This window comes from Perissodus microlepis, chromosome 4 (assembly GCF_051167445.1).
Source record: "Perissodus microlepis isolate ML-2025 ecotype Zambia chromosome 4, ASM5116744v1, whole genome shotgun sequence".
Lineage (NCBI taxonomy): Eukaryota > Metazoa > Chordata > Actinopteri > Cichliformes > Cichlidae > Perissodus > Perissodus microlepis.
The window spans coordinates 25,620,748-25,643,373 of record NC_140464.1 but is presented as its reverse complement, the minus strand read 5'-3'; the positions used below and the strand labels follow the sequence as shown (position 1 = coordinate 25,643,373).

Genomic DNA, 22,626 nt, shown 5'->3' with positions numbered 1-22,626 from the left:
TTTACAATGTAATATATTACCCCACACTAAGAGAGCTACAATGATATGACCATCCTTGATAAGCAACTGGTTAGTGATGGTACGGAGGTAGAACTCCCCTTTAACAGGAAGAAGCTTCCCACAGAACCAGGATCATCTTGGGGCAGCCATCTGAAACAACCATGTTTGGTCAGGGGAAGAGAGTGTTTTGGTCAAAAGGAGGAAAAAATGTCTGCATGTCAGTATGTATCTGATTAATGCGTTTTTGTCCCCTTCCTCTTTTCTAAGCAGCCATCATGACAATGTTGACTCAGTCCCTTGCACGTAATACAATACAAACGGTACTAAAGTTCAGGTAGTAATGGTTGCTCAGAATCCCTGCTGTTTTTCAGTTTGCTTCCCCTGTATGTGATAACCCAGGACAATGAGTCATCAGTCTTCCGGAGGGGGCCTCCAGTTCCCTCAGGTGGCACCTTTACTAGCCACAAATTTCCATTTCAGTCTGTCCTGGAAGGTCTCAGGAGAGCTGCCTTCTGCAAGAACTGGGAGAAAAAACATAGCCAAAACATCCAGACCATTTCAGACTTGTATGTTGGTTTTGATTCTGTCCTTCTATCCAAAGGAGCATGTGTTGATGTGAACGTAGGCCATTTCTTGGTTCAGCTTCAACTGCACCTCAATGAGTGCATGAGGCTTAAAATAAAATAAAACACTTTTATATTGATTATGTTATAGTTGAAATAATGGATATTTATGGATTCTGATGCAGTCTTCTCTTCCTTTACAGTGACTGCATGGATGTTAGACAAAAAGACAAGTTATATTTAGGTATAGTTTGTACAGCTGCAAAGAGTGAAACTACACAAAAGTGGGGGAGTTAAAACAGAGCGATAACCTCAAGATCCCTGTAAAACCTACCACGTGGTTAGCTCTAGTCTTTTTGGCCAACCAGTGAGACTCATCCCTCAGAAGTCCAACCTGACTCTTACTTTGGGTGTTTCCCTTTTACTACCATACCGAGCACCTTAGCATGGGATTGTGTCCAATCCAGCTTAAAGACACAGTCATGACCTCAGGTTCCTTAAGTTCCTCAGTCACATGTCAGCTAGGTTCCACCATGTGACAGTAAATATTCTTCTTGATTATGCTAAAAAGATTGATGAGCAGTTGAAACATTTTTTTTAAGCTCATAAGTATGATTTACATGATTTTATGGTGTTTTTGTATGTGCTGTGCATATACACATTTTAGAATAATGACAACAAATAATATTAAGGTAAATTAAAAGTAGATGGTCCCTACATAAAGCACAAGAGCATGATCCTGCTTTATCTAAATAATGTATGGTATATTCAAATTATTTAGAGTACAACTATTTTATTCATCTTAATATGTAGTTTGACCCAATACAATTGTCTTTTCAGCATTTTAGAGGTTCACATGCCTTTGTTTTCTTTGTTTCATATTATAGTAGGGTTACAGTGTGTCTTTACATGTATATATTTTTTAAGTATTTCCTTTCGTAGCGTAAACGGCAAACCAATCATTAATAATGTGTCTTAAATGCTGATCAACAACACACATTGGCCACAAGGTTAGAAAGATATATTATTATTAGGTACAAACAAAGCAATAATGACATGAAAGAAAAGTGCACTCGACACCGTTTTCGTGCCAGTTTATTTAATTGTGGTTTCTCAAGCGTACTAAGAGCATTTGCGTACTTTCACGTTGATACGTGTTGGGTTAAATCATATTTCAATATACTCGTCCATAATACAGTGTTTGCCTCGTTCACCCATCCCCCATGCCGGCTTCTAGGGCTTTCGTGCCTGCTTGTATCTCGGAGGCTGCACTGAGCATGCGGGAAGTGAGCGAGGAGCCTGCGCAGAGGCGGCGCTGTAGAGCCGCACAGGCCGGTCTCCGCGATACAATCTGCCGAGGGGGGGGGGGGTGAAGGAAAAAAACCAACTGGGTAGGTCGCTCTTTGTTTCTGGCTAGGAGGAAAACGGAGAGACTTTGCAGCCGGCGACACTTCAAACATCAACTTCCACCACTTGTGTAAGTTCGCTTTAATTTTTCTTTGGGCAGTAAGGGAGTTTTGTGTGCGTTTCACGCTGCTGTTAGAGGATTGTTGAGCTTTCGTGGGGGTTTTTTCCCTCTTCGTTACAGAAAAGGAGACCGACATTACCGTGCCGCTGCTGTGGCGCGACAGTGTGTAATGAATGAAAATTGTTTTTGGAAATGTGCTAAGAGCAGAGCGCTGAGCCAGGGGTACGGGAGGCGCGTTGGATCAATCAGCTTGGTAGATGAAGGGATGCTCTAACCTTTCACATGTCGCCGCATCTCGGCCACTATCTCGCAAAACAACACGTCTTTTTTTGCCCTAATTGGCCTCGGAGAGCATGGCCGGCTAGGCTAACTGAACTAGCTCGCTAACGAGCCAGTCGACAAGTCTTAAATCCGGGTTGTGTTCCTTGTAGAAATACTATTGTTTTAGTGTTATTTTCAGACGGAACCAGCAACCCGGTGAATACCACTACAACTGTGTTGCATTACGAGTTGGAGAGAGTTAAAGTTAACATATATAATGTAACGTAAACTTTAAATTCTGCTAGGCCTGGCTAACGTTAGCCAACAATAGCTAGCCTAACTGTTATTGGCTTATAAATGTAAACATTAGACAACTGGACTTTGGCAAAGTTTTTATTATTATGCTGTTCTCCTGTTGATTTAAGAGAGACTCTGTTTTTTGTTTTTTTGTTTTAACCAAAGGGTTTAATTTGTGTCATAATAGGGCCTCTTCGATAGAGGTGTCTCGTAACAGTTTTTCTCCACGAAGTGATGTTCAAGTTAACTAATTGTGTTTAAAAAAAAAAAAAAAAAATCCAGACAAAGTTAAATCTCTTGTGTGACACACTTGACCTTTAAAAGTCAGATATTCAGCAAAAAGTATATGAATTATCTAGTTCCTGTCAGCAGCTGCCCATCTGTACACTTCAGCATGACATCAGGAGTGGACATTTAAATGCTGTAACGGCATAAAAACATCAGTCAGCTGTCTGTAGTTCATGTTTAACGGTACTAAGCACTACGACTTGTGTACTTCACCAAATGTCACATTTGGGGGGAAAAACAGCGACGGTATCACTTTTATTTTAATAGTCATTTCACATCTACAATGAAGCATCCAATAGTGAACGGCTTTATAAATATACTATTGTCTTAACACAGAGCAACATGAAACATGTGAGACTGTGATCAGATGTAAAGATGTAATAATTCAGATAACCAGTTATTCATTTAAGTCAGCAGGCACAATGAAATAATGTGCTCATGTATTCTTGTCTCACCAGTGCTGGTTTAAAATATTCAGAGTTTGGATTATTGGTCAGATGAAACAAGCATTTGTAAAACATTTTGACATTTGATTTCAGGCCATAACAGGGGAAATTTTTAACTTTTAAAAATGTTATAGAGTTTTTTTTTTTTTTTTCCTTCAAAAAAAGCACTGAAAGATTGCCATTTAAATTTTCTATTATTTCATTTAATTTTAAACACAAAAAGTTTGTATTTTTTACTAGTGTCTAGAATTTATTTGAAACACCTTTCTTTTTAAGTAACTACAGTAACATGTATACATGTGTTTTCTTAATTCTTGTTGTAATGTCTCTTTTAAGGGTACTTCCTGCAGCCACACATTCCCAGTTCCCCCTGAGAGATGTCCACTCCTGACCCCCCTATGGGAGGGACACCTCGCCCTGGTCCCTCCCCAGGCCCAGGGCCATCTCCAGGAGGCATGATGGGGCCAAGTCCAGGTCCCTCACCAGGCTCGGCCCACAGCATGATGGGGCCTAGCCCAGGACCTCCAGGATCTGGACACCCCCATCCTCCACAGGGACCCTCAGGATATCCTCAGGACAACATGCACCAGATGCATAAAGTAAAAAAAAAAAAAAGACATTTTGTCAAATAACGCAATCTTCTTGTTGTTAAAACATGCATGTGATTATTTTGAATAGCTTAAACACAGTAATATTTATCATTAGATAAAGTGAGTGGTTGTGGAATAATTTCTGTACTTTACATACTTTACGTGTCTTTCCTGTTAATTGTTTTGTGCAGTGTGTTCCAGTGTCACACTGCACAAACTTCAGTGTTTGTTTCATTTATGATTATTCGGTTTCATTTATGCAGCCAATGGAAGCCATGCATGAGAAGGGAGTGCCCGATGACCCTCGTTATGGCCAGATGAAGGGCATGGGCATGAGACCAGGGGGACACAGTGGGATGGGACCCCCTCCGAGCCCGATGGATCAACATTCCCAAGGTATGTTGTGTCACACAGAAAAGTGCTTCTTGGTAATGTGTGTCAGGACTAGAAAGGTGAAACCTAAACTAACACCATAGTGTCATGTTGATACGTTTGCGGTAAAGTCTGCATCTTCAGTCCTCTTCTAACTTGAGTTAATGCACACTGAGTGAAGAAAATCTGAACTCATAGGACTTAGTTCTGGCCCTGAAATGCTGTTTGCAAAAGAAACCAGTAATGCAGTTGTGCTGGTATACAATGTGCGTGTGGAAACCCATCCAGCCGGTTTCTCCTCTTGTGTTGCTGTTCATGTAGCAGCAGTAGCAGACAGCGCTGGGCAGGGTGACAGGAGGGGCGGGGTTCAGGGGCTTCCCCTTTCAGACAACAACAAAAGCAGCTGCATCTACAAAACCACAGTCAGCAAGCAACAGAGGTTGTTCAGAGGGAGGAATATAGAAGACACCACAGCAGTGTTAGAGTTTATCTATAGTACATGGAGATACAGCCACCTGGTTCTCTTATTATCCTTATTCAATATGTTTTTCTTGTTTGTTTGTTTTTTAAATTACATAAAACCTTCTTTAACACTTCAGAGATAACTTTTTGCCATACCCATTGTGCCTCTGTTCTGTCTGCAGGTTACCCCTCTCCATTAGGAGGCTCAGAGCACGCACCTAGTCCCGTCCCAGCCAATGGCCCTCCTTCTGGTCCCATGATGCCTGGAGGCCCATCTGGCCCGGGAGCAGGCCCTATGGAGGGAAGTGGAGACTCAAATCAGGGTATGGGTCAACCGAATCGTGGTGGTCCCCAAGGGCCAGGGGGCCCCCCTGTTGCAGCAGGTGGTGCAGGTGGACCCACTCCCTTCAACCAGAACCAGCTACACCAACTCAGGGCACAGATTATGGCCTACAAGATGCTGGCACGCAGTCAGCCTCTACCAGAGCACCTGCAGATGGCTGTGCAGGGAAAGAGGCCCATGCCAGGGATGCAGCAACAGCCAATGCCTAATATGCCACCTTCTACAGGGCCTGGAGGTGGCCCGGGTGCTGGGCCGGGACCAGCTCCAGCAAATTACAATAGACAACATGGTGAGTTAGAGGGTTTTTTATGTTAATTTAATTTTTTTGTTTAATTTTATGTTTAATTTAATTTAATTTATAAAGATGAGTTGTAAGTAGGGCTGCCACAAACGATTATTTTGATAGTCGACTAATCAGATCATGCGTCCATTGGACGTAAAACGTACAGCTTATTGCACCAGCATGCATCTGCTCTTATAGAACTATCATTAACTTACAGCTTTAAGTGTTTAAGGTATGTGCTAACTAAAAATAAAGACAAGATGATAGTTTATTAAATTTTAATGAAATTTGCAGATTGTTTCGGTGAAGTTTAATAAACTCCTTGCTATCTAAAATATAACGGGACACTGGAGTATATTCTCGAGCATCTCACACTTCTGATAATCAGTTGTCTTCTTGACGTTTATTCAGCTGTGTAAAAACTATAACTTTAATCTCAACCAAACCGATTTACTCAGGAACAAATAAAATACTAAAAAAAGCCAAACAATAACATTTTTAAGTTATCTAAGTGACTTATATATGTTTAACCTGAGTAGCGAAAGACGGCGGTGGGTTTGAAAACGACTTGCCGGGAGTCCGGTGTTCTCACCGGCTCTAGTGAGCCTTGCTCCCGGCTAGCTATCGAGCTAGTGGGTAACAGACGTCTCCGAAAACGTCGGAGCGCTTTTGAAAATATGTGGTGTCTTGATAAACTGAGCAGATATTTGAGGTTTACACAGCTACATTCCCGCCTGAAAATATGTTAAACATTTATTTTGTGACCCAGAAAGAATAATAAGAGTAATATTAACACTAACTAGCTGCCGCCATTGTTGGAAACTGAGCTGGGCTGCGCTATGAATTCTGGGACACAGCTTCTTCTTCTTCGGGGTTTAACGGCAGCTGGCATCCTTGTACATGCAGTGCTGCCATCTTCTGTTTCAGTCTGTTATTACACTCTTAAATCCTACTACTTATTCCTGCGTCTTTTGTGATCTTACAAAGCTTCAATGACGCGTCGACTATTAAATCAGTCGTCAACGATTTTGATAGTCGACGTAATCGTGACTAGTCGACCAATCGTGGCAGCCCTAGTTGTAAGATGTGTTTTAAAAACAGGTAATGAAGGAGCCATGCTCACATGGGCCGGGGGATTATTACACAAGTTGGGGCGATGGCGTAAAAGGCTCGGTCGCCCCTGGTTTTCAGCCGGGTTTTAGGGACAGCCAGGGGAAACTGGTCCATGGACCTTAGCAAACTTGAGGGAATATATGGAGTTAGAAGCCAAGTATTGTATGTCAAAATATAGAATAAAATCTTAAAATGGATCCTAAACTGAACATTGAGCCATCCTTTGATATCTTTCAGACTCTCCAGTTGTAGTTTAGGAGAGCTGACATTTCTTTTTATAGGCATGTAAAATTGGGTGTCATCTGCATAAAAACGGTAGCCAAGGCCATGTTTTTTAAAAATCAGGCCCGTGGGAAGAAGGTAGAGAGAAAACATGACTGGCCAAGGTTATGTGCTTGGTAGATGAAGGGCCTGAACCTACCTGAACCACTCTACAGCTCTACATTTGATTCCCACATGGTGTTCTCTTGTTTGTTTGTTTTTAATTACATAACCATATCATTCTTAGTTTTTAAGTGCATCAAAAGCAGCAGCAGTAAAAGATCATTAAGAAATCTTCAAAGTGCAGATTTGGTGCTGTGAACAGTTTTAAAATGAGACCAGGAAGTTTCCAGAATCCACTGAGAGTCTATGAAAAACTGCAACTGTAAAAATACAGTTTTTGCTAAAACGTTTAGCCATAAAAGGCAATTTTGAAATCAGTCTAAAGTTAGAGAGGATAGAGGCATCCATGTTTGCTTTTTTTAATCAATGGATGAACCACAGATGTCTAAAACAAGTGGGTACAACACCAGAAGTGAGTCTGCTGTTAAGATTGGACATTTGGACCAATAGTCTCCCAGAGCACATTAGTGGGGCAAGATGCTGGTTTGATCTGAGTGACAATTTTCTTCAACTGGGGAAGAGACACAGGTTCAAATTGGTAAAAAGCAGTAGAGCATGTCACAATGAAGGATCATAAGAGGGGAGGGAGATGTTGGCTCTCACTTGTGCAACGTTATCAAAGAATTTGAGGTTTTCACAAATTTCAGGTGACGGTATTAGCAGATGGAGGAGTATGAATTGAATTAATAAGTCGCACAAGGTTTGTGTTGATTATTCTCATTTCAGAATCAGAATACTTTATTAATCCCGAAGGAAATTAGGGATTGTGAAAAAGTACTTTGATTTCTCAGCTTCAACAATTTTTTTTTGATACTTACTCCTACTTTCTCTCAAAATGTCATATGATACATGTAACTTATCTTTTTCCCACCTTTGTTTAGTTCTCCGGCCTTCTAGCAGTGATACTGACATCATTAAGCCATGCTTCAGATGTAGGTTTTGAACAAAGGGATAAGATATTTCAACAATGTAAACAGGAAGGCTGCAGGATAAAACCAGATCCAGAGTGTGTCTTTGCTCTTGCATGGGAGCGGTAATAACAATTTGTACAAAATTAAATCAATAAGGGGAGCCAGAAGGACAGTAGACATGGATATTTAGGACTCCTGGGATTAAAACCCCGTCATATCTGGGCATAATTCCAGCTAAGACTTCAGAAAAGGATTGGCAGAGAAACGGAGATCAAGCAGCAGTCGGCGATCATAAACCAGGAGAGCGTTGGCATTTCTTGTTACAAGTGTCAGATACAGGATAGGTACAAAGCTGACAGCAGGAAGTGGCAGGCTGCGTGCACTGGTGCAGCCAATTGCTGACCTTTGGGGTAAAAAAAAAAAAAAACGCACAAAAAACCCAACATTTTTGTGAACTTGGAAAGTAACTAAAGTGCAATTGTAGAGGAAATATCCTTAGTTTGGCTATTTGTTAATTTGGTAAGAACTCATTATCACCACAGACTTCCTGATGAGGGTTTGATGTCTACAACCCCGTGAATCAACTGCTTTCAAAAAGCTCTGGTTATATTTTACTATCTGTACTGATTTTTCCGAATCTTGCTCATGACATATGCCATAAATAAATAATTATCAAACATTAAATTAGCACTGAAAGTAAATGAAAACTAAATATTTTCAAACAATAAAAACTAAACTGAAATGAGCAAATTCGCTCTAGAAACTAACTGAAACTAAACTGGATTAAAAACAAAGTTGAAACGAAGTAAAAATCAAACCTAATTAAAAAAAAATACAAAACTATAATAACCCTGCTCTTGATCCCATGATAGGCAGGAGAGATTGCACAATGTTCAGCATTTACAAATTATGTCAAAAAACAGATTAATATGATTCTGTTTTTGTTTTAGGTATGGTAGGTCCCAATATAGCTCCTCCTGGACCTGCAGGAGTTCCTCCAGGTATGCAAGGCCAGCCTACGAATGGACCTCCCAAATCATGGCCTGAAGGTAAACCCAGGTTAAGCACCAACTTCACACATGTGTATTTTGTGTATACCTACAATTAAAAATAACCTTTCCTAAATTTCTCTTTTTTTAGGACCAATGGTGAACGCTGCTGCCCCTTCCAACCCTCCCCAGAAGTTAATTCCACCCCAGCCCACAGGCCGACCTTCTCCTGCTCCTCCCTCAGTGCCTCCAGCAGCCTCTCCTGTCATGCCCCCTCAGACACAGTCGCCAGGACAGCCTGCACAGCCCCCTCCCATGATGCTACACCAGAAGCAGAATCGCATAACCCCCATCCAAAAACCTCGTGGGCTTGATCCAGTGGAGATCCTCCAGGAGAGAGAGTACAGGTGAGGAAAAGGAAATGACGTGGAATGGCAAACAATACTGAGCTACACAGCAAATATTTTGTCCTTGAACATGAATGATGAAAATTGTCAGGAGCTCATTTCTTGCTCCCTCTAATATGACAAAAAAAGTTAAAAATAAATAATAAAACATCACTTTGTAATTTATAATTCTATTTCCATATCGTTGTTTTCTACTTAAGTTTGAAATTCATAACTGGTGTTATTCAAATTGGTTGGTGTCTTAGTTTTCTTTAAAAAGAAAAGATTTTATGTAGTTGCAGCCCAAAGCATCTTAGTGAGAATTTTATCCCACAACCTGAGAAGCTGCACGTGACCAATAAGTTGCACAGTTAAGCTAAAAGGAATAATTGATGGTAGCGCCCAATCAGTTCATCAGCAAACTGATATTATTAGCTGATATTAGCTTTTTGCCCATCTATCTGTGTCTACATTAATGCTGGCTGATGATTAAAACCATTAAAAGTTTAAAAAAGAAAAAAAAGAGATGAGAGAAACATTCTTCGCTGATGTCATGAGTGTTGATGTTGCATATTTTGTCCACCAGAGGGCACTGTGCAACTTCCTTTTTGGCAACCCATTCAGAATGCCACAAACACAACAACCAGCTAATCTGAGCAGAGCGTAAACAAGTAAATAAACCACTATACATAATAAATGCTAGGCTAATGTTTTTATGTTTGGTGAGTGTGAAGGAAAAAGAATATCGGCCTAGATATCGAAATATCACTAAATATTGGTGTCGGCCTTAAAAAATTCTGTACTGCTCGGGATGTGATTGACAACATAAATATTGGCATTATAGTAAGATTAAAAAAATCTGAGAAACTAGATGTTTCCAGTTTGAATATGAAATTAAATCCCTGAACTGATGACACAGAGACATCCATCACTTTGAGGGTTCTTCTACTTTTGTATGGAGGGAGAAAAATAATGGTTTCAACTTAATCTTTTTAATATTTCTATTTTTAAAATTTTCAGGCTTCAGGCTCGTATTTCTCACCGTATACAGGAGCTTGAGAACCTGCCTGGCTCTCTAGCTGGTGATCTACGCACCAAAGCCACCATCGAGCTCAAGGCCCTCAGGCTGCTTAACTTCCAGAGACAGGTAGATAAACGTATCTGCTGCTACCTGCAAATGTGTTTATAATCCAGACAACTGAACTCTGCATATTTAATCAGTTTTGTTTTCTCTTCTTTACTTTTCCCAGTGAAAAACTTATATTGTCTTCCTTTTCTGTGCTTGTAGTTGCGCCAGGAGGTTGTTGTTTGCATGCGTCGTGACACTGCTTTGGAAACTGCCCTTAATGCTAAGGCCTATAAACGCAGCAAACGGCAGTCTCTACGTGAGGCTCGTATCACTGAGAAGCTGGAGAAACAGCAGAAGATTGAACAAGAGCGCAAACGGCGCCAGAAACACCAGGTACAGACGATTTCTAAAAGATCTTAAGGCGTCTAATTGGATGTTTTATATTGTGATATTTGTTAAAACAAATATGATGAGGTGTAGTTAATGTAAAGAGTCTAATTTAAGCATTTGTTTTTCAAAGGAATACCTCAACAGCATCCTGCAGCATGCCAAGGACTTTAAGGAGTATCACCGCTCCATCACAGCAAAGATCCAGAAGGCCACCAAAGCTGTCGCCACCTATCATGCCAACACTGAGCGCGAGCAGAAGAAAGAGAATGAACGCATTGAAAAGGAGAGGATGCGGAGGCTGATGGTGAGACTTTCTCAGTCTTTCAAAATGAGTCTGTATCTGCCGGAAGGAGCACAGTCTCTGAAATGCATGATAGGAATTATATTTGACGTTTATTTGTGTCACAAAATGATCTGACCTCTGTGCGAATCCCCTCCCAGGCTGAAGATGAAGAAGGTTATCGTAAACTTATCGACCAGAAGAAAGACAAGCGCCTGGCGTACCTGCTACAGCAGACAGACGAGTACGTGGCCAACCTCACTGAGTTGGTGCGCGCACACAAGGCTGCACAAGCACTCAAAGAGAAGAAAAAGAAGAAGAAGAAAAAGAAGGTACATGAATTAAATATAGAAGAGTAATGTAAAATTTCATCCACATAAAGAGAGAAAAAAAACCTAAAATTATTCGATGCTTTCAGAAGCCCGAGGCTCCAGAGGGAGCTGCTCCTGCTCTGGGACCTGACGGAGAGGTGAGTGTCAAACAGTAAAATTACTTTAAGGAAACTCTACCATAGAGATCACGCCCATTTTTAATGTGTATTCTTTGTTGTTGTTTTGGTTTCCCTCCTTTCCTCTCCCAGCCTTTAGATGAGACTAGTCAAATGAGTGACCTACCAGTCAAGGTCATCCATGTAGACAGTGGAAAGATCCTGACGGGTGTGGAAGCACCCAAGGCCGGGCAGCTGGAAGCCTGGCTTGAAATGAACCCAGGGTAAGCGTCAAGTCTGTCTTGATTTCTGTAGAAATTATTTAAATTCAGTGTCTGGAATATCTGTGCAAAAGCCGTGTTTCATCCTCCAGCAAAACAACAAGGCACTCGCTTATCTCTTTTTCTATCCTTATGTTCCTTCTCAGATACGAAGTAGCGCCACGCTCCGACAGTGAAGGCAGCGGTTCAGAAGAGGAAGAGGAGGAGGAGGTATGTAACGCAGCTTCAGATTGTGTTTGTGGTGGTGGAGCAGCTTTCTGACATCCCGTTTTGTTTTGTATCGTCAGGAGGAAGAGGACGACCAGCCTCAGACGTCTTCAGCTCCAACAGAAGAGAAGAAGAAGATCCCCGACCCCGACAGTGAAGATGTATCAGAAGTGGATGTCCTGCACATCATTGAGTAAGACAGTTGTTGTACTTTATAATTATCCTGTGTTTATAACTGGTTGGTTTAATTATAATATTATGAAATTTACACGTCATGTTTTTTCTGCTTCCATCAGACACGCCAAGCAGGATGTAGACGACGAGTACGGCAGTGCAAGTTTCAACCGCGGCCTGCAGTCCTACTATGCAGTGGCTCACGCTGTCACTGAGAAAGTGGATAAACAGTCCTCACTGCTGGTCAATGGGCAGCTCAAGCAATACCAGGTAGCCCATCAGGACACAGAAAAGAGCAGCATAACATTAGCGTTGTTAGATTAGATTTTAATGGTGGATTATATAAATAAATGTTGGATAATCTGAGTAAACTGAAGCTTATTTGAACCATTTACTGTTCAGATCAAAGGTCTGGAGTGGCTGGTGTCACTTTACAACAACAACTTGAATGGCATCCTGGCTGATGAGATGGGTCTAGGCAAAACGATCCAGACTATCGCCCTCATCACTTACCTCATGGAGTACAAGCGCATCAATGGGCCCTTCCTCATCATCGTACCTCTCTCGTAAGTGTGAACGTGTCTCCTCGGTTCCCTTTTGAAAGCATCGGCTTAAAAATGACAAATGCACGTAGAAAAGGCTGCTTTTCCTCAATCAGAGCTGTTCTTTTGTTTACAGAACTTTATCAAACTGGGTGTATGAGTTTGATAAGTGGGCACCGTCTGTTGTGAAGGTTTCCTACAAGGTCAGTGATGTTGCATTAGTACTTCAGTCACGCTTTGCTCGCAACATGACAAAAACGCTTCATACCAAAGACCATTTTTAATTCAGTTATTCGGTTTACTTAATATCTGTTTATCTTTCAGGGGTCTCCAGCTGCTCGACGTTCATTCGTTCCAATTTTACGTAGCGGAAAGTTCAACGTGCTGCTGACCACATATGAGTACATTATTAAGGATAAGCAGGTGTTAGCAAAGGTAAGACAGTCCTGTCATGTCTTCTTCCAGATCTAAATTTTGCCTTTTAAATGGTAGTCAAAAACACGCTGAATAAATGCCATATCTTCTTCACAAAGATCCGCTGGAAGTACATGATTGTGGATGAAGGCCATCGTATGAAGAACCATCACTGTAAGCTGACCCAAGTCTTGAACACACACTACTTGGCGCCACGACGTTTGCTGCTCACAGGAACTCCGCTGCAGAACAAGCTCCCCGAGCTCTGGGCCCTGCTCAATTTCCTCTTGCCCACGATCTTCAAGAGCTGCAGCACCTTCGAACAGTGGTTCAACGCCCCGTTCGCCATGACTGGAGAGAAGGTGCGTTTACAGTCTGGTCGGGATTGTTGGAAATAGTTGTGGAGACTTTCTAATCAGCGTTATTCTCTCACGTTTCAAGGTTGACCTAAATGAAGAAGAGACCATCCTGATCATTCGACGTTTACACAAGGTGCTCCGACCTTTCTTGCTGCGGCGGCTCAAGAAAGAAGTCGAGGCGCAGCTGCCAGAGAAGGTCAGTGTGCACAGCTTCTGCCAAAACATATTCAACACTGAAATATTTCTGCTCAGAACAGGTCAAAAAATGTAGTTGCCCTGCTGAGATTTCCCCTTGTTGTTGTTCTACAGGTGGAGTATGTCATAAAGTGCGACATGTCAGCTCTGCAGAGGGTTCTGTACAGACACATGCAGGCCAAGGGAGTCTTGCTCACAGACGGTTCAGAAAAAGACAAGAAGGTGAGCTGATGTCTCAAACTCAGTTCTTTTGTGGTCATTTAAAGAAAATTTGAAATAATCGACGCCTAATGTATCCTCCTCATTTTACAGGGTAAAGGTGGCACGAAGACCCTGATGAACACTATCATGCAGCTGAGGAAGATATGCAATCACCCCTTCATGTTCCAGCACATTGAGGTACCAGACACAAACACCACCATTTAAATCATGATACCAGTAAATCTTTTTAAAAGACAGTAGAACAGATGTTTTAAAGCTGAAATACAAAAAAAACATATGATATTAATCATTTTTACTTGTTTTACAGGAGTCCTTCTCGGAGCATCTCGGTTATTCTGGTGGAATCATCACAGGGTACGTAAAGCTAAAAACTGTCTGTGGATAAATGTTAGGTGCTCGGTCAGTGTCACTCATATTCTCCTTTTCCCTGTCCAGCCCTGACCTGTATCGTGCCTCTGGAAAGTTTGAGCTGCTGGATCGTATCCTGCCCAAGCTGAGGGCCACCAACCACAAAGTGCTGCTCTTCTGTCAAATGACCTCACTCATGACCATCATGGAGGACTATTTTGCGTACCGCAATTTCAAGTACCTGCGTCTGGATGGTGAGAACCTTTTGGCTGTTAACTATAAGAGAGTCATATTGAACTACTGGGAGTCACTAACAAAGCGTGATGTTTTCTTAGGTACCACCAAAGCAGAGGATCGTGGCATGCTGCTGAAGACGTTCAACGACCCCGCCTCTGAGTACTTTGTGTTCTTGCTCAGCACCAGGGCTGGAGGTCTTGGCCTGAACCTGCAATCTGCTGATACTGTCATCATTTTTGACAGTGACTGGAACCCGCACCAGGTAATTTCTGTGCACAAAGAAGTTCAGGAAATGGCTTGTTTGTTGTGAACATGTTTGCTTTCTGCATAGCGATTCCACCTAAACTGTCTGTGCGCGCTCCCTACAGGACTTGCAGGCCCAGGATAGAGCGCACCGTATCGGTCAGCAAAACGAGGTGCGCGTGCTGCGCCTCTGCACCGTCAACAGCGTGGAGGAAAAGATCCTGGCAGCAGCCAAGTACAAGCTGAACGTGGACCAGAAGGTCATCCAGGCCGGCATGTTTGACCAGAAGTCTTCAGGCTATGAACGTCGGGCCTTCTTACAGGCTATTCTGGAGCACGAGGAGCAGGACGAGGTCGGGGCTCGAGGAGGCTGCCGCACTAGGGGGGCGTGGGTGGGTGTGATCTAAACCTGTTCCCACATCGCCCACCCGCCCACGTCCGCCTGTGCGCTGCCCCACCTCTTCATTCTCTCCCTTCCCCCCCCCCTCTCCTCTTTCTGTCTCTTTTCCTTATTTTCCCCTCTTTTCTCAGGATTTGTGAGCTTTCATCAATCCAGACTTCTCCCTTTCTCCCCTATGTATTTCTGCTTCTGCACAAACCTTTGATGGTTAATATGATACTTTATCCTTCACTCTAACATAAAAGCTTTTCCCGTTTTATATTTTCTTTCCTTTTCCCCTCTTTATGGCTTTAAACTCTTTCATGCAAAGTTAAGGATTTGTTTACCTTTACTTTTAGTATCAGTTTTATTTGCACAGCGTTAGTCATCTAGTGCATCCTGTAACTGCAAGTGATATTTACAGTGTCTACGTAAAGCATAGTAATGTTCAATGAATTGCTAGTAATTCATATTGCTGCTTGGCTTTCCATTTGTGCTTGAGAGTCATTAGTTCAGAGACTTGGGTCTGAGGTGCCACAAATCTGCAGTCAGCCATCGCTCATTCAGCCCGTCTCATTTATCTGCAGGAGGAAGACGAAGTGCCTGATGATGAGACCGTCAATCAGATGATCGCGAGGAGCGAAGAGGAGTTTGAACAGTTCATGGTTTGTCTTGGTTTCATGTCAGTTATTAGACACTTTTAAACTTTTTGAATCTGACTCTAATCACACTGTTTTTTGTTTTGTTTTTCATTTCAGCGTATGGATCTAGACAGACGCCGCGAGGAGGCCCGTAACCCTAAGAGGAAACCCCGTCTGATGGAGGAGGACGATCTGCCCGGCTGGATTTTGAAAGACGACGCTGAGGTTGAGAGGCTAACCTGCGAGGAGGAGGAGGAGAAGATGTTTGGCAGAGGGTCGCGCCAGCGCAAGGAGGTGGACTACAGCGACTCGCTCACAGAGAAGCAGTGGCTCAAGGTGGGATGAGACCCAAATACTGACAGCTGAATCGATATTAGGTCTTTTTCCACTAGTTCAGCCTCTACTCGGTTTCGGTCGTTTTTTCATTACTGTAGAGTTCCACCTAATGTACGTAGGGTTGCTATAGCAATGCCTCTGAAAGTCTGTGATGTCATTTGTATGCGACACAAACAGTACACAACAATAGAGCACATTGAGGCTACAGTCTATGGCTTATTGTTGGTTTTTGTGTAGCCATTTCTCTCGTTGCCGGGTTTTAAAAATGCCAGTTCTGGCTTTCGTAAAAGAGTCGCTCTTACAACTCATGGACCTACAACTCACGTTTTTCTATTAAATGAGTTTTCAACTGTATTTCTCTTTGAACAGGCCATAGAAGAAGGCAATCTAGAGGACATTGAAGAGGAAGTGCGTCACAAGAAGACGACCAGAAAGCGCAAGAGAGACCGTGATCACGACGGTGGCCCGGCCACACCCAGCTCCAGCAGCGGCCGCGGGCGGGACAAGGACGACGATGGAAAGAAAGCAAAGAAACGGGGTCGCCCACCTGCTGAGAAGCTCTCTCCTAACCCTCCATCTCTCACTAAGAAGATGAGGAAGATTGTTGACGCTGTCATCAAATACAAGGACGGGTAAGGAGACCGCTCTTCTGAAGAGTGCAGGATTAGCAGAAGGCGTGAAAATTTAGTTTGATTGCATTTTTAACTAACTTGTCTCCTCGTCTTTGCAGCAATGGCCGACAACTGAGCGAAGTCTTCATCCAGCTCCCATCTCGCAAAGAGCTGCCCGAGTATTATGAGCTCATCCGCAAACCAGTGGACTTCAGAAAGATCAAGGTGAGGATCAAAAATTACCTCATCAATGGGTTTTTTTAATATATATGTATTTCTATTAAATCCTGCATATCTGACTGCTGCCTGTTGTTTCTCTCTCCGTGCATCAGGAGCGGATCCGCAGCCACAAATACCGCAGCCTGAACGACCTGGAGAAGGATGTGATGCTGCTGTGTCAGAACGCCCAGACTTTCAACCTGGAGGGCTCTTTGGTGAGTGATGCTAAGCAGCACACGCTCACCAGTGTTTGATATATTCAACTCATTTAACTTACAAGTTTTCCTATTTTGGAAGCTAACTTTGTTTCTCTCTTTAACCATTTATTTTTTTTTTAGATCTACGAGGACTCCATTGTGCTCCAGTCCGTCTTCACCAGCGTGAGACAGAAGATCGAGAAGGAGGATGAAAGCGATGGAGAAGAAAGCGAGGAGGAAGAGGAGGAGGTGGATGAAGGCTCGGAGTCTGAATGTGAGTATCGGAGAGGCACGGTAGCTTTTATAGCATCAGCGGGCGGTGAGGCTCACTCAGCATTATTTTGTTTGGAATCTTTGATCCCTCATCAGGTCGTTCAGTGAAGGTCAAGATTAAACTGGGCCGGAAAGAGAAGGGGGAGAGAGGAGGGAAAGGACAACGGCGGCGGGGCCGCGGAGCCCGGGCTAAACCTGTGGTAAGCGACGACGACAGCGAGGAGGAACAGGAAGAGGTGAGAGCAGAACAGGAGAACGAACACACACACACACACACGCCAAAGCTTGAATCTTCTGCATTCATGTTAATGTATTTAAATGACAGATTTTCCCGTCACAACGACAGAGCTTTGAGTTCCCTTTAGAACCTGTTGGAAAGAATGAGCAGAAGAACGGTTCTGCATTCACTCTCTCAGATGTTTTCCTGTTTTAAATCATTAAAACAAATCCCTGTGTGACACACAAGTATTTGACACAGGGGCTTTGTTTTAATGAATATATTTTACATTTGAATTTCAGTTACACAAGATTTGTTTTTAAAGATATAATGTGGATTATAAAATGCAGCCAAACTGACCAGGATTCAAATTCTTGCTACAATTGAGCAGCTATTCTCTAACAACTTCTCATAATCATACATTTTTTGATGGTAAATAATGTTTTCTTGTTCATTTTACAAACTTAAAATACCAAAATCAAATACATTGATCATCATGATGATTGCCACATCTTTTGTCTGGTGTGCTGGTAATGGTGATTCCTTCAGACAGTTCACAACAACCCAGTCATTCTATTCTAGGTCTGAGCTGGGATCATTTCCACGCCACTCGTGTTTTGTGGTGTTTGCGGTACTTTTGATGGGCACTCTGTGCTTGTGTAGTCTCAAGGTATTGTTGAATAGTGAAAGTAAATCTTTGTTTCCGTTTCCTTCAGGAGCGTTCAGCCAGTGGCAGCGAGGAAGACTGAAGTGATCCGCCTCCTGATTGGACCAACGACCCACTGAGCCCTTGACTGGACTTTATATATTTTACTTAGATACTGCAGATTGAGTGGACAGGCCTAGTTTTACCTAGATGAGAATGATTTTTAGTGAGACAACTGTATTCTCATTAAAGCATACCATTAATTAAAAAACATAATAAAAAAAAAACTAAAATATGAAAGCTATGAACCATCCACTTCCATATTTAAACCATTTTCCCATTATGAATAGTAGTGTGTCTCTTTGCCCTTGATTTTCTCTTTTCTGTAAGTGGGAAAAATGACAGAGCCTGAATTATTATAGACTGACGGCCATAAAGACAGCAAACTGTTTTTTAAGTGGTATTAATTTTGTCGTCTTTTACTTTTTGGGACAAGAGCATACGTGTGAACCAGGACTCGCTGCGTTCTTTAAAACCCCTTTTTGAATGCATGTCGTGCGTGTCTGTTGAAATGCACCTGGATGTGTCTTCATTATTATCTGTGTTTAATTTAAGACTACAAGCGGGATCACGGTACACCCCCCCGCCCTGCAGACCCTTCCTGTCAGGCTGTTTGTATTGGGGGAGGGAGGGATTGGACCATTTTCTTGTGTCTGTGGCACTGGATTCCAAAAAAAGTACAATAAAGGCATCTCATAATTATTCATTGTTGTCGTCACTGTTTCAAATACACTCTTAGCCTACAACCAAGTGTTGTTATCAAGCCTGGCTGTCTCTGAGTGTATTTATACACTGGGACGGTTAACCACAAAATCAAACACATTTATTAGTTCCCATTTCTTAAAAGCATGACTTTCAGATACAGTTCATGTGTTGTAGGTATTTTTTCATCAATAGCTTCACTATGCATCTATTTATAATCTATTCAGTAATAGATTTTTGGTATCATCATATTGCTACAAACAGGTTGCTATCAACAAAGTGCCCAGACATACTATTTAAAATGTGTTTTTTTTTTTGGGTTCATATTTAATGCTTGAATGATTCTTAAGAGCAGGGCTTAGTGGTTTAAACAACAAAAGTGTTCCTTTGAAATGATCGGGTACGAGGACGGGACTGAAAACGAGTGAAAAAGCAGCCAATGTCCAAAGAACTTTGAAAGAGCTTCAGAAAGCTGGAGAACTTTTCTCAAAAGATTTGGCTCCTTGGAAGCAAAATATTTGAAAGTGACAGGAGACTCAAGACTTTTGGGCGGTGTTATAGAAATTCAGATAGAAATATTAAATTATGATGTTAAAGCAAGGGGTGGATGGGTAGGAGTAGTGGAATAGTATTAAGTCGTGCACTCTGTCACTTCACAGCAAAAGGTTTCCTGGTTCAGAATCCACTAGGGGGCTTTTCTGTGTGGACTTTGCATGTTCTCTTTGTGCCTGGTACTCTGGTTTATAGATTAGTCAGTGACTCTAAATCAGCCATAGGTGTGAATCTTTCTATGTATGTCTTTGCCTTTTGCTTTCTCATAGCTGGGACAGGCCCAAGCTGCCAACCGCCCTAAACTGGACAAGCAAGTAAGAAAATTGATAGATTACATATAAAATACAATATTTCAAAGTCAGCAAAGCACAAACAGAATCAGAAGTTGCTTATTAAATCCAGTAAATGCAGTTTGTGTGTGGAATTTATATTTGAAGTTATTGTAAAATTTTCTGAAAATATTTTCAGAAATTAAAATGTTTAATTCAGTGTCAGCTCCCCTCCCTGCTGCCAGTGTGTTATATCAATTATTGTAGGCAAAGAAAACAAAACCATTAGTAGTTTTCTACTTCCTGTCAGTGCTCGAGATTACCAGGAATATTTATCTTGCCAGTGTTGCATTAAAAATGTGCCTGACATCTTTTAGCAACATATAGATAGATCTAAATGTTTATTGTGTCTTTTTGTCATTCTTACAAAACAACATTAATCTGAGGTGTAGCACAGATTTCAGGGACCCTGATAGAGACTGTCTCTGTGAGCACAGTTTGAAGTCTCCCCACACATACTCACCATACGAAGTCTACAATTACAATTAGTATCAAGCTTAACAGTGTTATTTTCTTTGTGTATAAAATGAAATTCTTACACAAAGAAAATTTCCCCTGAACAAAGACATTCAGTTGTATCCAGAGAACAAGGCGTCACTAGAAACATGACTTGCAGAAACAGAATAAGCTTTCCTGACCTTTTGAACTTTTACAGCAACGGATTTTTGAGTCATTACTGGAAGTATCTGCAGTATATAACATGTTTGTTAGCAACTAAAACAATATGGCAGTAAGTACCCTATTAAGTAAGCAAGTGCTGTTTAATTCTAAAAAATAATTTAACACTGATGTTTGTGATGTTCTTTTCATTCAGTGCTCATCGGTTGGTTGGTGAGGTGTTGATGCTTGGGGTGGTGGTTTCACTGTTCATGCAGGATTGATCTTCTCTAGATTGCATGTAGTGAACAAAACAACGTCTTCTTCTTGTTGTTTTTTACGACTCTGTGATACATTCTGCAGAGAAGATCTCTCTGGTTCTGCTCTGCTTGGTCTTCCTGCCGATGCAGCTCCAGTTGTGTGAGCTCTCTTTCATTGTTCTCTGTTTAAGGGGATGGAGTATAATCTGCATGCCATATAAACAGGCTTGATGTTATCTGAAAAAACGCACAGCAGACTTGAGGTTCCCTTTTGTGGCTGTGGTGCTGCCAGCTGCCAAGAGGCACCCTTAACATCTTTCATGAGACCCTCAGCCAGGTGTCAGGCAAAGGCTCCCGCTTTGATTGGCTGACACAGCTTCCAGTTCAGTTTCAGTTCTTCCTTCTGCTCCTCAAGATGCTTTAAGGAGTTGCAGGAATACTTTTGAATTTGCCTCCTTGCACGACAACGTGAACGTGTGCTCCACCGTCTCATTTTCACAGACCTGTGTCTCTTGGAGCCAAGGTTAGGAACAGTTGTCATCTCGGGGTTTAGAAATTTCCGCCAGGACACAGTGAACAGTTGAAGCTTTTTCTCTCTGGGTTCAGACTCTGACATTCTTGAAGGAGTGAGTCTTCAATTAAAGACCGTCTCAAAGTATTAGTGCCAACAACCTGTAAACTAAAGAAGGAAAACCATCGGAATACCGTTAATTCTAAAAAGATCAACAAGAAAGAAAGTTACAAAAAAAATACCAGAACCTAAAAAACAGATCTAACAACATACAATGTGTTTATTACCAGGACCCCACAGAAAAGTCTTTCCTTAGAAGAGTGCTGGCAGATCAACCTCACCAAGGAGAGGCCATGAAGCAGCTCCTCACAGGAAGAAAGAAATGGAAATGGCAGGAAACATGGCTCTAGTAAAAATGTATCATTTGACTTACTTAATAATACCACAGTAACCTCTTAAATCTCTGTGTTCTCCTCACATCATGTCTGTTATGTGATGGAAAAAACAGGAGATTGAGGGAAACTACAGATAAGAGAGATTCAGGAGAAGGTGTAGACACAAGAGGGAGACAACCCAACCACAGAAATACATTAAAAGACACACAGTATGTGCTCAGAGACACACAATATGTGTGGTACACTTGTACAGGAGTCTCTGACTGTCTACTGTCAGACCACGGAGAAGAGGAGGAAGGAGACCATGGCTTCAAAAATGAGGAATATGATCTCACCTCAAGAGACAAATCCTATTCCTCATGGATCCGCAAAATATAGAATTTAAATGAGATATTTAAGAAATGTATTTGAGATATTTGTACCTTCAATAACTAATACAGCTTTGTATAATTTTGCATGAATAAAGTAATAAACATTTACAGTGCACCTGTGTCCAGGGCTGTTCACTCACTGCTGTATAGAAATGTGAGCACATTTATGCAACGAGCCTTATTCACATGTATGTTTTACTATGTGAAAAATACACCAATACACCTGTTATTCATATGAGGATTATTGTATACATTTCTTAATCTAATAAACAAATCAGTAAAAGTGAAAAAAGTAGGGAGCAGGAGCAGACACAGACCACATTCATTCATTTATTAATTCATCTGTTAGTTAAGCATTACTAATCATATGATATTATTTCCTCTTACTGCGCCCAGGGGCATTTGTGCTTTTGCTGCGATGTTTTGATTTGGTTAGCATGTTGGGGCGATGTCCCAGCCATAGACTGCAAATGACAGAAGGATGTAGCCCTTGTAATATCCCCCTTTGGTTTGTGCAGTCCTGTTTTGAAGCTTTAAGTTCAGCATTTTCTTTGTCTCCATGCTGGTTTTCTGAAATGCCACAAGTGTGGAGTTGATCTGACTGAGAAAACCGCCAGTTGACATGATGGTGACTTTCCACTCATAAGGTAAATTGTACTCAGCTTTGAGTGCTCCTAGCTGACACGAGTGGCACCGGGTGTGGTCTTCTGCTGCTGTGGCCCATCTGCTTCAAGGTTCAGCATGTTGTTCATTCAAAGATGCTCTTCTGTACATCTTGCTTGTAAC

The 22,626-nt window shown here is 41.8% G+C and overlaps 1 protein-coding gene across 4 annotated transcripts; it reads left to right on the top strand.

Annotated features, from left to right (window-relative positions):
- The first annotated feature begins 1,895 nt into the window (after positions 1 to 1,895).
- Positions 1,896 to 18,825, top strand: smarca4a (SWI/SNF related BAF chromatin remodeling complex subunit ATPase 4a). 4 transcript variants are annotated; one of them, XM_084926734.1, is made up of 34 exons: positions 1,896 to 2,040; positions 3,660 to 3,922; positions 4,177 to 4,309; positions 4,930 to 5,379; positions 8,732 to 8,830; positions 8,922 to 9,177; positions 10,177 to 10,303; positions 10,445 to 10,618; positions 10,746 to 10,919; positions 11,057 to 11,227; positions 11,317 to 11,364; positions 11,476 to 11,606; positions 11,750 to 11,813; positions 11,891 to 12,003; positions 12,107 to 12,254; positions 12,387 to 12,550; positions 12,663 to 12,729; positions 12,851 to 12,961; positions 13,060 to 13,302; positions 13,382 to 13,495; positions 13,609 to 13,716; positions 13,807 to 13,893; positions 14,024 to 14,070; positions 14,152 to 14,318; positions 14,400 to 14,563; positions 14,670 to 14,897; positions 15,511 to 15,588; positions 15,682 to 15,900; positions 16,270 to 16,532; positions 16,631 to 16,736; positions 16,844 to 16,945; positions 17,069 to 17,201; positions 17,297 to 17,436; positions 18,134 to 18,825. In XM_084926734.1, the coding sequence occupies exons 2-34, from the start codon at positions 3,701 to 3,703 to the stop codon at positions 18,164 to 18,166; spliced, it is 4,884 nt and encodes a 1,627-aa protein (XP_084782860.1). In that variant the 5' UTR covers positions 1,896 to 2,040; positions 3,660 to 3,700; the 3' UTR covers positions 18,167 to 18,825. The 4 variants fall into 4 exon arrangements, with proteins under 4 accessions (XP_084782860.1, XP_084782858.1, XP_084782859.1 ...); XM_084926732.1 differs by having other exon boundaries at positions 14,670 to 14,936; XM_084926733.1 differs by having other exon boundaries at positions 1,897 to 2,040; positions 11,314 to 11,364.
- Positions 18,826 to 22,626: the final 3,801 nt, after the last annotated feature.

What these genes read in the sequence shown, in the direction of transcription:
- smarca4a (XM_084926731.1), top strand. Translation starts at nt 3,701, where the DNA reads ATGTCCACTCCTGACCCCCCTATGGGAGGGACACCTCGCCCTGGTCCC. An exon ending in GGCAGCTCAAGCAATACCAG is followed by an intron (nt 12,255 to 12,386) that starts GTAGCCCATCAG and finishes TTTACTGTTCAG; the next exon opens with ATCAAAGGTCTGGAGTGGCT. An exon ending in GTCATCAAATACAAGGACGG is followed by an intron (nt 16,533 to 16,630) that starts GTAAGGAGACCG and finishes TCGTCTTTGCAG; the next exon opens with CAATGGCCGACAACTGAGCG.